This window comes from Penicillium nucicola, assembly GCF_028828085.1.
Source record: "Penicillium nucicola strain IBT 29836 chromosome Unknown utg000008l, whole genome shotgun sequence".
Lineage (NCBI taxonomy): Eukaryota > Fungi > Ascomycota > Eurotiomycetes > Eurotiales > Aspergillaceae > Penicillium > Penicillium nucicola.
In genome coordinates this window covers 732,128-744,135 of record NW_026643132.1, presented here as the reverse complement: position 1 = coordinate 744,135, position 12,008 = coordinate 732,128, and the positions used below count along the sequence as shown (strand labels likewise).

Here is a 12,008-nt window from a genome sequence, read left to right as displayed (position 1 = left end):
TGCTCTCTGTCAGACACAGTCTATCGCGCAAGTAGCACCTGCTGTGCTACTGTCGCCTGCCGCGCAATAGCTCCGTGGCCCACGACGGGAAGCCTTCAACCATTGGCTCATCATCATGCCCAATCTGGCATGATCGATCTCTTCGCGTTCGTGTGAAACATTGTCTTGCGCACAGGGATTCAGGCTTCCGAGCGCGGCAGCTTGGCCAGGGGGGCGAGATCTGAACACCTGAGATTAGTTGGAGAACACGGTGAGGGCCACGATACTAGAATCTCCCTGATTTTGGCTGCGTAGTTTCAAGGAAAAATGTATCAACTGGAAAGATCCGTGTATCCAGATAGGAACTTGATGAGAGATTTGCCGAATTGAATGTTGGTTTCACAAGTTCGTTGGTCAATTCAAGATGGTGCGAGATGTCTCGCTTGCGTATCTCGATTTAGAAATGTCCATTATCTAGAAGGAAGTTTAAGTCCCTCAGGCCTCGAAGAGATTGGATGACCCCATCAGCCGAGGAATAAGATTTAGAAATAGGTCTAAGATGAGCTCTTGCTTGGAATGTGGCCATCACCCCAGTCGCTGGGCGATGTTCAATCAAATTTATGTTCATAGCAACTCCAAACTACCCTGGTATCCGAATTCTTTTGTCTTATCTTTGCTCATATATCATGCCGCCCTAGGCGGAGATCATAAGCTTATATCTATTGAGCACCGTAGCGCTCACGGTAGTCCTTCAAGCGCTGGATCTCACCAGCACCGATCTTATCACCGAGCTTCTCAATCAAGTCGTGCAGACCAAGGACCGAGCGGATGGGGATCTTGCCGCCAAGATCGCGCTGGGCAACGCCGATGGCGCTCTTGGTCTCAGTATCGCTGACACGCTCCTCACGGTCCAGCAGAACAACCACACCGGCGACGATACCGCCTTCCTTCTCAATGATACCGACAGCCTCGCGCAAGGCAGTGCCGGCAGTGATGACATCGTCGACGATCACGACACGCTTGCCCTTCAGAGGGGCGCCGACGATGTTTCCACCTTCACCGTGGGCCTTGGCCTCCTTGCGGTTGAATGAGTAACTGACATTGTCCCAAGCGTTCTTGCCAGCAAGAGAGTCTCGCACAGCGAGCTCGTTGGTGACAGCAGCGCAGATGGGGATACCCTTGTATGCGGGGCCGAAGATAATGTCAAAATCGGCCTTGGTGTTGCCATCAGCATCGGTGGTGACGAAAGGCTCGGCGGAGAGCACACTAGCGTAGGCAGCGGAAGAGGCGCGCAGTAGAGGTGCGGTGTGGAGGAGGGAGGAGGTGAAGAAGTAGGGCGACTCGCGGCCAGACTTCAAGGTGTAGGAGCCGAAAGAGAGGACATTGTTGGAGATGAGGAGGGGAAGAAGGGTGGACTTGTAGTCCTGATCGGCAGTAGGAGCAGACGACATCTTGGGTATTGCGGAAATCCGGGGAGGTGAAGCAATTGTCAAAGGTTCAAAGGGCGAATCGGAGACTGATAACAGAAAATTTTCCCGAGAGAGGGGCAGGAGGGGCGGTGGACAGCGAGGGTCTCCTCGCCCTATACTGTAGTTTGATCAATTGGGGGGTCTGGGGATTGGGGAGCTCATGGTTGATCGTGAAGAGCTGTAGATAGAAGTAAACATGCCCCCAATGGCTTTTTTGCTCTTCTCTCGTGCCTCTTTCGACTGTCGTCTCTTCAAGGGGCCAGGACACGTGCTCCGATGGCCGGCCTTCCCCGCCAAACCGTCGATCCGCTCACCGGATTTCTTCCTCCTTCACTCCTCGAACTCTCTCGAGACTCGTGTTTTTTCTTTTTTTCCCCTTCTTTTTTCTTGTTTTCTCACTTTTATTTCTTTGCTTCTCGACTTGACTGTGTTAAATTCCACGCTGATCCAGTCCAGCTCTCGGACGTCTCATCTACGCAGCTGTGTGTGTGTGCTGGCTTCACAAACAATTCCACTAACTATTATCCCAATCCTCGGTACGTTGGCTCATCTTTAGCTTAACGGCATGGGAACACTTTCTTCAATGTTTTCACGGGGATGTGCTGATAGAAATAGGTTAACTCGACACCATGCATATCCGGGAGAAGTTGGCTAAGAATGAGGCGGAAGGAAAAACGGGCGTTTCCTTCGAGTTCTTCCCTCCCAAGACCGCCCAGGGTGTACAGAACCTCTACGATCGGATGGACCGCATGCACGGCTTAGGTCCTTCCTTCATTGATATCACCTGGGGTGCCGGCGGTCGCTTATCGGATTTGACTTGCGAGATGGTCAATGTGGCACAATCGGTTTATGGATTGGAGACATGCATGCACTTGACTTGCACGGATATGCCGATTGAAAAGGTCGATCAAGCTCTTCAGGCTGCTTACAAGGCTGGCTGCACCAACATCCTGGCCCTTCGAGGAGACCCACCCCGTGACCAGGAAGTCTGGGAGGCCGCCGATAACGGCTTCCGCTACGCTAAGGATTTGGTCAAATACATCCGGGAGAAATATGGCAACCACTTCGACATTGGTGTCGGCGGCTACCCCGAGGGAGCTGATGACAACGCTGATGTCGAGCAATTGATTGATCACTTGAAGGAAAAGGTGGATGCAGGAAGTACCTTCGTTGTTACCCAGATGTTCTACGACGTGGAGAACTTCATCGACTGGGTGAACAGGTGCCGAGCCAAGGGCATCAATGTTCCCATCATCCCCGGTATCATGCCTATTCAGACATACGCCGCTTTCATCCGTCGGTCAAACTGGACGAAAATCCACATCCCCCCAGCGTGGATGGAAGCCCTCGAGCCTGTCAAGAACGACGATTCCGCTGTTCGAGAAATTGGAAAAAGTCTCATCGCCGAGATGTGCAGGAAGTTGATGACTGCCGGTATCAACCACTTGCACTTCTACACCATGAACTTAGCTCAAGCTACCAAAGCGGTTCTGGATGAGCTCGGTCTTTGCCCGTCAGACGAATCCCCCATCCAACGCGCACTGCCATGGCGGCCTTCCCTCGCCCTCAACCGTCGGGGTGAAGATGTGCGTCCGGTCTTCTGGCGCAACCGGAACTCATCGTACGTTGCTCGCACGCAGACTTGGGACGAGTTCCCCAACGGTCGCTGGACGGATTCTCGCTCGCCTGCATTTGGTGAGCTGGACGCATACGGTGTGGGACTCAAGGGAACCAACGAGCAAAACATCAAGTTATGGGGTGAGCCGAAGTCTATCAAGGACTTGTCCGATGTTTTCGTCAGCTTCTTGAAAGGCAAGCTTGACAGACTTCCATGGAGTGACTCACCAATCACTACCGAGGCCAACGACATTCAGGACAACCTTCTTGACCTGAACCAGCGCGGATTCCTGACAATCAACTCTCAGCCTGCTGTCAACGGTATCAAGTCTTCTCACTCTGTCTACGGTTGGGGTCCCAAGAACGGTTTCGTATACCAAAAAGCCTACCTGGAGCTCCTGGTTCCATCATACTTGATCGACGAGCTCATCACTCGTATCGAGCAGAACGATGATTTGACTTACCACGCCACCAACAAGAACGGTGAACTCAGAACAAACACACGCGACAGTCCCAATGCTTTGACGTGGGGTATTTTCGCGGGACGAGAGATCATTCAACCCACCATTGTCGAGACTGTCAGTTTTTTGGCCTGGAAGGACGAGGCGTACCTTCTGGGAGAACACTGGTCCAAGTGTTATAACGCAGCTAGCGCCAGTCGCAAGCTGATTCAAAATGTCATGGAAGACTGGTACCTTGTTAACATCGTTGACAACGACTTCCACCGCTCCAATGCTGTCTTTGAACTATTCAAAGACCTTGAAGTGAAGGACCTCGATGTGCCAGTCGAGGTTCCTGCAAAGCCTGAAACCAATGGTACTGCGGAACCCAATGGAGTCGCCGCCAACTAATGCCGTTCCCCTCAACTTGGAACCGGTGGCCTTCCATTAAAATTTCTTCCGACTCTTTCAACGAGTCATCTATCATTCTCACACCAAAATATCTCAACATTTACCTAATTCAACATCATCTCAACGATTACACAACCCGATACAACATTCACTCCAACACATCTCGGGCTCCCCCTGCAATGTCTTATGGCGTCACGACTGAAGACCTCTCAACGATTTCTTCCACAGCGTTTTCATTTCAACATAATGTACCGATACCCCGTCTCTTTTAACAATGGCGCTTCGTCGATCGGTTTCACTACTTCTTTTCAGGTCAACTTCCCTCCGGGCCCGGTGCTCTTCTGGACATTCTTGTTTTTCTGTTTGGTCTACCAGTCCAGAAGAACGGAGGGGAAAAAAGAATGGTCGAAACCACAAAATTCAACATAATTTATGCCCTTTGGGCTACCTTCTTTTCTCGTTCTGCCTGTTTTCCTACACACAATTCTGATACATAGAGCTCGCAGTGGCTATAATGGCGATGGTCGACTCTGTCCTCTGCAACGTCAGCCCTGCAATTTTATTCCGGTCCTCTTTCCTCTTCTTCCGTTTCTTGATTTTGGATTCATTCAAAATCTTATCTCCTGTTGCAACTTATCCAAGTTTGTTGGAATGAGCAGATGCCTGGCTCATTTCAGGTTGAAAGGGACTATCCAATCCAACATGGTTTTTCCTTCATCCCGCCACAGAATCCTCCTTTCACCGCCACCTCTTTCTTGAAAAAAGAATTAAAAAATTTACATCAAATTGTTTCCTCGCATTTCTTTTTTTTTTGTTCCCTTGGAAGTTACAAGGTCGTCACCGGAGCTAGCATACAGGGATCATTCAACACCAGCATAGCGCAGTTGGGTAATAGTTTTGGAGCATCATACACAAAATCGAACTCTGGCTTATCAAAGTGCAAGAGAATGGTTGAATTGGTTCAATCTCCCTCTTCAACCTGGGAGGTAGACGCCAGACTAGCAATGGGAGGAGCGTCTGGGTCTGCGATCATTCAGTTGTATGGGATTGCTATTCAGCTTTTCGTTCTTGACTTTAGCTTACGTTCGAATCATTTATTTTTCCGGACTATTTCTCATTCACACTTGTCATGACTAGATGGCCAGATAGTCTAGCCTCAAAGGTAATTAACCTTGTATCTTCAAGCAGTGGACGTCTACCTGAGATGGGATATGATAGAGCTTTGTTTTGGATAGGAAATAATAATCTTTGTATATTGATATTAGGCTAACAATACAGCCGACAAGATGAAGGAATGAAAGTCCTCTCTCTCAACCTAGACATAGACACAGACACAAGGAAAATAACTAAAACACTCGCTTCCAACGCTAATCTTCCAAAAGGGGACAATACTACATACACGATGCACGGGACAGGTCCGAAAAAAAGAAAGGGAGAAAGGGGGAAAGAGAACACACGCTAGTGTTACATTATCAGGGCACGCCCAACACACTGAAAGACCCAGGCAAACGGTCTCGCAAACCAGACAATCCAACTGCTCACGAGAACGACATAGCTAGCAGCACGGCCGACGACCATAGCCGCGAATCCCAGAATGAAGAGGTAGACAATGGCCTGAAGGAGCTCCAGCATGAATCGGCTGATAGCCTGATCGTTGCGAGCTTTGGGCCACGCTCCTGTAGCCTGATACCGGGAGAAAGCAGCATATATGCATTTGAAGACGCGGTAGCAGTGACGGGCCATGTTCATGATGTTGACGACGACGAATTTGGAGTACGGGCTGTCCGAGCCCATTCGGAAAGTTCGAGTCACTTGGGTGACGGCGACCACGACAATGTCAAATACCAAAGAGAGAGCCAGGGGGTTTGATCCTTGATTGGAAGGCTCGTCTTCGTCTCGATTGTGCATGTCACCCAGATCGGCATAGACATTCGTAATGTTGGATTGAAAGGGCTGGGATGGGCTCGCAACTTGAAGTCCATCTAATTCAGCGATCTCCATGATACTGCCTGAAGTGCGGATCCGGGGTTGGGGCTTGACTCGCTCTTCCCTTTTCTGCTCTTCTTTTTTCTGCTCTGCCTTTTTCTGGTCTTTCTTTGGTGCATCGGCTTTTTTTGTGGCCGGAGGCGATAGCTTCTTTTCTGACGGGGTTACTTTGACAGGCCGGGATGGTTTATCTTGCTTGGAGGGCTTCGCTAACGCCGATATCTTCTTGACCGAGGGAGCAGGATTGTCCGACTTCTCAGACTTCTCAGAAGGCGGTTCCTCTGATAGAGTCAGCTTTCTTGGTGCGGGCTTGCTCACCGCTGCGGTGGCAGCAACAGCAGCAGCAGGTTTCGTGGGTGGTATTTTTTTCTCTGGCGGAGCCAACGCCGCCGACTTTTGTGGCGGCGGGGTCACTTTTCCCGAAGCAGTATGGGTTTCTTTGGCGGACTGAAAAGACCTAGCAGACCGAGACGATTCTGAGTTGTCCCTCGACGGAAGGGTGGGTTCAGGAGTCACTGATTGCTTACGGCTCGAACCATTGCGTAGGGATTCTGCACGGTTTCGCAGAGACTCTGTGCTGCTGCGGAGTATCGAAGCAAGGCTATCTGTAGGTGATCGTACTATTCCCGTAGATCTTGCCAAGCCTCCGGTACGGATGAACCCACGGATAGAATTGGATGTCGTGCCAGTCGTTCGTTCTTGTGCGCGAGGTAAGTATTCCTTGTCTTTTGTAGAAAGAAAGCTGTCCTCTGGCAGGGTTTGCGAAGTTGCCAAGGTGCGTACTTTCGGTTCGTCGTGAGGAATTGGTACGCCGGGCCGTAGACCCGATGGAGTAGATATCATTTGAGCCTTTGCGCGAACGGCCTTGATGGCTTCGGCTGTGACTGTGTGACTTGCGCCACCAGGACGTCGCAAACCTTGTGGCTTTGGCGCAGATGGTTTCTTGTCGGGGGTTGGAATCATGGTGCGTGTGATAGTGGGTGTGATAATGAACACATCGTCTTCTCCGCGACCGTCCTCGAGCTTTGCGGGCTGTGGTTGTGAGTTGTTGTAAGACAGGCTGTTCTCTTTTCCCGAGTCCTGAGATCCGGTCCTGGAGATAGGGTGCTGGAGGCAATTGTGGCTTTGGCAAGTTGTTGACGACTTCAAGCATTGGACATGTCTCGAATTCTGAGAACTTTGGGGCTGGTCTTCTCTGAGGACTACGGTCTCCTCCACTGTTTTCATAGTATGCTGGGCAGTCACCCTCTTCGTGTCTTTCTGCTTGTTCTTGGACGTTAGAGCCAGTGGGCGCGGGTGCAGGCTGGCGTCGTCTTTGGAAGCGAACATGCGTCTCTCGTCTGGATTCTTCTCGCCCGAGATTTCCCTGCATCCTAAAAAAGATCCATCGGCATTATGAGGGTGTCGCTTCTCCTTGGTCTTCGTTGGCGACTCTTCCCATATTGTGCTGATACGATTCCCACCTATCTCATCTGGACTGTAGTAGTGCGTTGCTGGCTGACGTTGCGACGCTGACATGGGTTGTGGTTGCGGCTGCGAATTCGTCTGTTGTTGGTTCTTTGGCGCTTGCTGATGTTCATATCGCTGTGGTTCTGGCTTTGGTCGATCTTCGTGCGCCCCATCATAGCCCCCTTGGTAGGGTTTAAATTCTATTGGGCTCCTGACGCGGTAGCTTTGAGGACTGATCTTGCTTTCTGGGGAGGCATTCCGACTGGGTAGCGCATCTGGATCCGTCATCTGCCCTCCATCTTGATGTACCCTCTCAATGCTTTTCTGGTACTCAGAAATCTGCTGAGAAGTCATTGTTGGTGGGTTAGGTTCTTTTGCAGTCGGCATATTGACGACGAATCGGTCTTCCCAATCAGTCATCGAACTATCTTCAGCAGACACAGGAGAAACAGATGGATGCGAAGGTGGACTCGAGTCGGTGGCCGTGTCCGCTTGGTCGGAGTTGTGCATGGTGTTATCGATAGACGCCATATTAACCCACTGGTCACCCTGCTTGCGCCACGTATTGTTGGCATCTGACGGTCCTCGAGTATCATTCTGACCATGCTGTGCAGGAGCACTCTTAGCTGTGCTGGGACTGGGAATTCCTGTTCGTGGGGTGATTCCGCGAGGGCTGCTCTGATCCTGTCGACTGAGAGCGAGAGGTCGAGTGCGGTGGTAGGATACACGTGGGCTTGGAGATTCATCGTTGCCGTTCTCCTTGCTTTTAGCGCTTCGCGTAGACAGAGGAGAGTCCTTTTCAAACTTCTGTCTTATCTTGCTCCAGTATTGGTCACGATCTTTGCCCGATGATTGAGGCTGGTCCCCAGATGGTCCAGATTGACTAGGAGTGATCGGTTTGGGTATGCCAGTAGGACTCGGAGTCTCTCTCAGCTCATTCTTGCGATTTTCGACAACTGCCTTGGATACAGGAAGTTTAGTACTTCTCGGAGCCTGAGACATCTTCCCTGATGCGCTTCGTAAGTCGTCGTATTCCGGCGTTTTGGCTTGATAGGCGTAGCGAGGGGGAGGAGTCGCAGCCAGCTCTGTGGCAGAGCCCCTATATTCCGCTCTATAGGCTTTGTACGGACTGCTGCGTATTGGTCGTGGTGACAGGTTCACAAGGTGGTCATCTGGCAATTCGACACAGGCTTCGGCCATATTGAGTGGATAATAGGTGTACTTTTGGGGACCCGACTCTCAGGTCAAACTGTAAAATGTCTCTATCCCATGCCGTGAGAAACGAGGTTTGAAGACTTGGCAGTTAGTTGTGCTGCGTTCGAGGTCAATGTTGAGGTCGAGTTTGGGCGGTGGTAGGTCGGCGGCTTAGGGCGAGAGATATGGTAGATTCAACAAAGACGCAGGGCGGGGTCATTGAAGCCGACAGGCTGCTGAGCGATCTTCAAAGGTATTCGCACTCCCAACGCGTAAGAATAATAGGCTCTGGTTGGCTGGAATGCCAGGGTCTTCGATGAAGAATGCTAGCCCCCGGGCCAGAATGCCCTATGAAATATCCTGCCGCCTTCTGGAATGGTAATTTCCCGTCGATCCTACATTTCCGAATTGGCAATTGCATCACTTGGAAGTTACGAGGGTTGAATGTTGAGAAGGCGCAACCTTGGTATCGGTGATCCTTAGCCCTAAGTCCGCAGTTCAGGGCGGTGGTGCAGAATTATGCATGCAACGACGAATGCCTCGAATTATAATCAATCATCACTGATACATAAGACGACGAAACTCGATCGTTATGGCCAGCCATCGATCGGCAGCTTGCATTCCCCAGCGTGGTCAACGTGCTAAAAGATCCTGGGGTAGGTATCAGACGTGAAGCTGCATTAAGCGAAACGTCGACTAACGGTCCTACGTGCGAGGAATGCATCCTGTCATCGATGCGCATGACAGATAAGTCACGCATGCTGTACGATGCATGGAAATTGCCCGAATAGGGACGTGGCAGGGTGCTGAAACAGGAAAGGATCATTCATTCGTGCTAAAATCGTCCGGTTTCTCGGCGCGTGTAGGAGCTATCTGATCTATGAAGGCTGGCCGAGCCTGAGCCAAGTGCGTTCGCGGACCCAGGCACAATACTTCGTTTCAAAGGGCTTGAGGTCCGCTGCATCGGGGTCGTACCTCGCTCCTTGTAGATGAAGTCACCATTCTGTTGCACACGTCGGTCAAAGGATGATGTTGTCGCTGATTTTCGCAACGGGGAGTTTGCGTGAGTAAAGACGCCGAGGCTGCCACCATCGCCCGTGGACGTTGTGGCTGTTGATCGGAATTGGGGTTGCCGCATGCTGGTGCGGTTGTTGTTTCTGACTAGCGGCGAACCTTCGCCGCTTACATTCGGGGTCTGCATTGGCCGACCTTGGAATATAGACGAAACTCCAGGGGTTGATGCAGTTGGCTGGCGCACAGGTGTGTGCCCTTCGGGGTCAACGTGCTTCAAGTAATTTGGATTGGGGCTGGTCTTGAACCCACGATTGATAAGTATCGCTGGGCTATATGTGTCGACCCTGTTGAGATCGTTTTCTGACTTTGGATGCTGACTATACGGATCGGAGAATTGGGTGCCCACGTCTCGCATCAAGGGGTGTGTTCGAGGCTGGACGTATTTGGTGTCATATTCTTTGAACACTTCTTTGTGAACAACCTTCTGATCCTTAGCCTGTTGTATGTAGGCGGAAGAAATAAAGGACATCTGAACTGACAACAGTGCTGTCAGCACCATTGCGGTTACAATCGTCACACTTGGGCGGGGATCGGAGAGCTGTGTTGGCAGGAAGAGCCAGTAAACCACAACGTGCCCAGGGCTGAACAAGTAGAATAGCCGGAGACAAAGGGGCGAAGGGTCCCAAATTGCAAGCTCCCAAACATCACGCTGGGCATCAGGGTGTGCTCTTGAGGTAGCGGATTCTGTTGACAAGGCCTTGGCAATGTAGCGCAGGGGAGAGGGCATCATGGGGCTTGAATCAACGCGCACACGATGGGCTGAAGGTGTTGCCGGGGTTGTGTCGATGGAATTCTCGAACAGGCGATAGTGTCGCTTCTTGTGGAACGTATAGAAAGCATTCGCTGCGGAGGCGAGGCCTAAGAAATGGACGACGAATGAGGCCTATATGATGCAACAGTCAGCCTTCAGGTCCAAATAAAAATACACAAACAGTAAGAAATGTCTTCACTCACAAGCCAACCTCGCAAGGATGTGCTGTCATCGTCGCCAAAGACATCATCGAACGCCTTGCTGCCACTTGACCGACTGTTCGCTCGCGCAACAAGGAAAATCAGATTCAACGCAATACCAATAGGCAGCGCCCATTTCTTCTCCAGCTGCTCCCAGTCGCCACCCTCAAACTCTTCGGAAAGCCAAAGTAAGAAGTCGTACGGATTAAGGTAGGAGATAATGCGCTCGGAGAGCGGGCGACGTCGGACGAGGCGCGGCATATTGTCGGGGGAGAATAAGTAGTATAAGAGAGAAGCTGTTCCTCCGCAGCTTCACCCTAAGTCGGGAAATTTCTCAAGTGCATCAACGACAAGGAGCAGTTGAAGGTAGTTCGGAAGTAAACAAAATTGCATCAGCTTATGTAATGGCAGCTTCCGCCCGCGATAACCACGGCGATCAACGGACAGCTGGACAAGACCTCCAGTTTGCTGTTTCCACTTCAAATCACAAGCTCGATCTGAGAGTCCTTCTCTCGAATATCCTTCGCTCAAACATTCACCCGGATTCAGTATGGCGGCATCAGCCGCAACCTACAAGGTAAAGACCAACGCTTGATGAAACAGCCCATCCGATAACGTCGCTAACTGGCCTCCGTTCTAGGACCGGCAATTCCTCGCCGTTATTGGCGATGAGGAGTAAATCACCCCCGATACGATATACCTCCTCTGGAGGAGATTCAATCAGGCTAACCACGCCTCATCTACAGCTCTGTCACCGGTCTTTTACTCGCCGGCATCGGGGTACGACCCTCTCCGCACCATCTCCTCTACCCCATGACTTCGCGATCCCCAGAAGAAGCTCGATGCTAACGGACTTATCCATTCATAGCACGTCACCGAAGCCCCAGGTTCCCAAAGAAACTTCCTAGTCGTCGACTCCAAGACCGAGACCTCGGAGATCGAACGGGCCTTCCAGAACTTCACCCAGGAACGGAAAGACATCGCCGTCCTACTGATCAACCAGCACGTAAGTACAGTCTTGCGTCTTGCACAAGCCAAGTGTGGTGCGGGCACATTGTAATAGACACATCGTCTAACAACTCTCTCGACAACAGGTCGCAGAGCGCATCCGCCACAGTGTCGACACATTCACCGACCCTTTCCCAGCTGTGCTTGAAATCCCCAGCAAAGATCACCCATACGACCCTGAGAAGGACAGTGTTCTCAAGCGTGTACGCCGTCTGTTTGGAGAATGAACATATTTACGTTCGTTATCGTCTTGGTCATTTAGCTGCGAAAAGAGTTTCCTTCTTACGATATTCTATCTTGGGGATATGCAACACATTTTTGATCCCATCAACTCTGATTTCTTGCTGGTAGCGCCGGCTTTGTCTGGTTGGAGATGGGTGTGGAGACAACATGGAGATAATAGATAGGGAAGATACCCAGCATAACTGAA

The 12,008-nt window shown here is 51.0% G+C and overlaps 5 protein-coding genes across 5 annotated transcripts; 2 read left to right on the top strand and 3 right to left on the bottom strand.

Moving 5' to 3' along the window:
- Positions 1–698: 698 nt before the first annotated feature.
- Positions 699–1,430, bottom strand: N7511_007764 (orotate phosphoribosyltransferase; the record flags this gene model as incomplete). Its single annotated transcript, XM_057130141.1, has 1 exon — positions 699–1,430. The coding sequence occupies one exon, from the start codon at positions 1,428–1,430 to the stop codon at positions 699–701; it is 732 nt and encodes a 243-aa protein (XP_056981924.1).
- Positions 1,431–2,077: 647 nt separating this feature from the next.
- Positions 2,078–3,916, top strand: N7511_007763 (methylenetetrahydrofolate reductase (NAD(P)H) MET13; the record flags this gene model as incomplete). Its single annotated transcript, XM_057130140.1, has 1 exon — positions 2,078–3,916. One exon carries the CDS (start codon positions 2,078–2,080, stop codon positions 3,914–3,916), a length of 1,839 nt encoding a protein of 612 aa, XP_056981923.1.
- Positions 3,917–5,380: 1,464 nt separating this feature from the next.
- N7511_007762 (putative NTP binding protein) lies at positions 5,381–8,551 on the bottom strand (the record flags this gene model as incomplete). Its single annotated transcript, XM_057130139.1, has 1 exon — positions 5,381–8,551. The coding sequence occupies one exon, from the start codon at positions 8,549–8,551 to the stop codon at positions 5,381–5,383; it is 3,171 nt and encodes a 1,056-aa protein (XP_056981922.1).
- An 829-nt stretch (positions 8,552–9,380) lies between these two features.
- On the bottom strand, positions 9,381–10,831 carry N7511_007761 (Nur1/Mug154 family protein; the record flags this gene model as incomplete). The annotated part of the gene is made up of 2 exons (XM_057130138.1): positions 9,381–10,502; positions 10,574–10,831. The coding sequence occupies 2 exons, from the start codon at positions 10,829–10,831 to the stop codon at positions 9,381–9,383; spliced, it is 1,380 nt and encodes a 459-aa protein (XP_056981921.1).
- A 289-nt stretch (positions 10,832–11,120) lies between these two features.
- N7511_007760 (H(+)-transporting V1 sector ATPase subunit F) lies at positions 11,121–11,805 on the top strand (the record flags this gene model as incomplete). Its single annotated transcript, XM_057130137.1, has 5 exons — positions 11,121–11,147; positions 11,211–11,245; positions 11,317–11,350; positions 11,439–11,576; positions 11,665–11,805. The coding sequence occupies 5 exons, from the start codon at positions 11,121–11,123 to the stop codon at positions 11,803–11,805; spliced, it is 375 nt and encodes a 124-aa protein (XP_056981920.1).
- Positions 11,806–12,008: the final 203 nt, after the last annotated feature.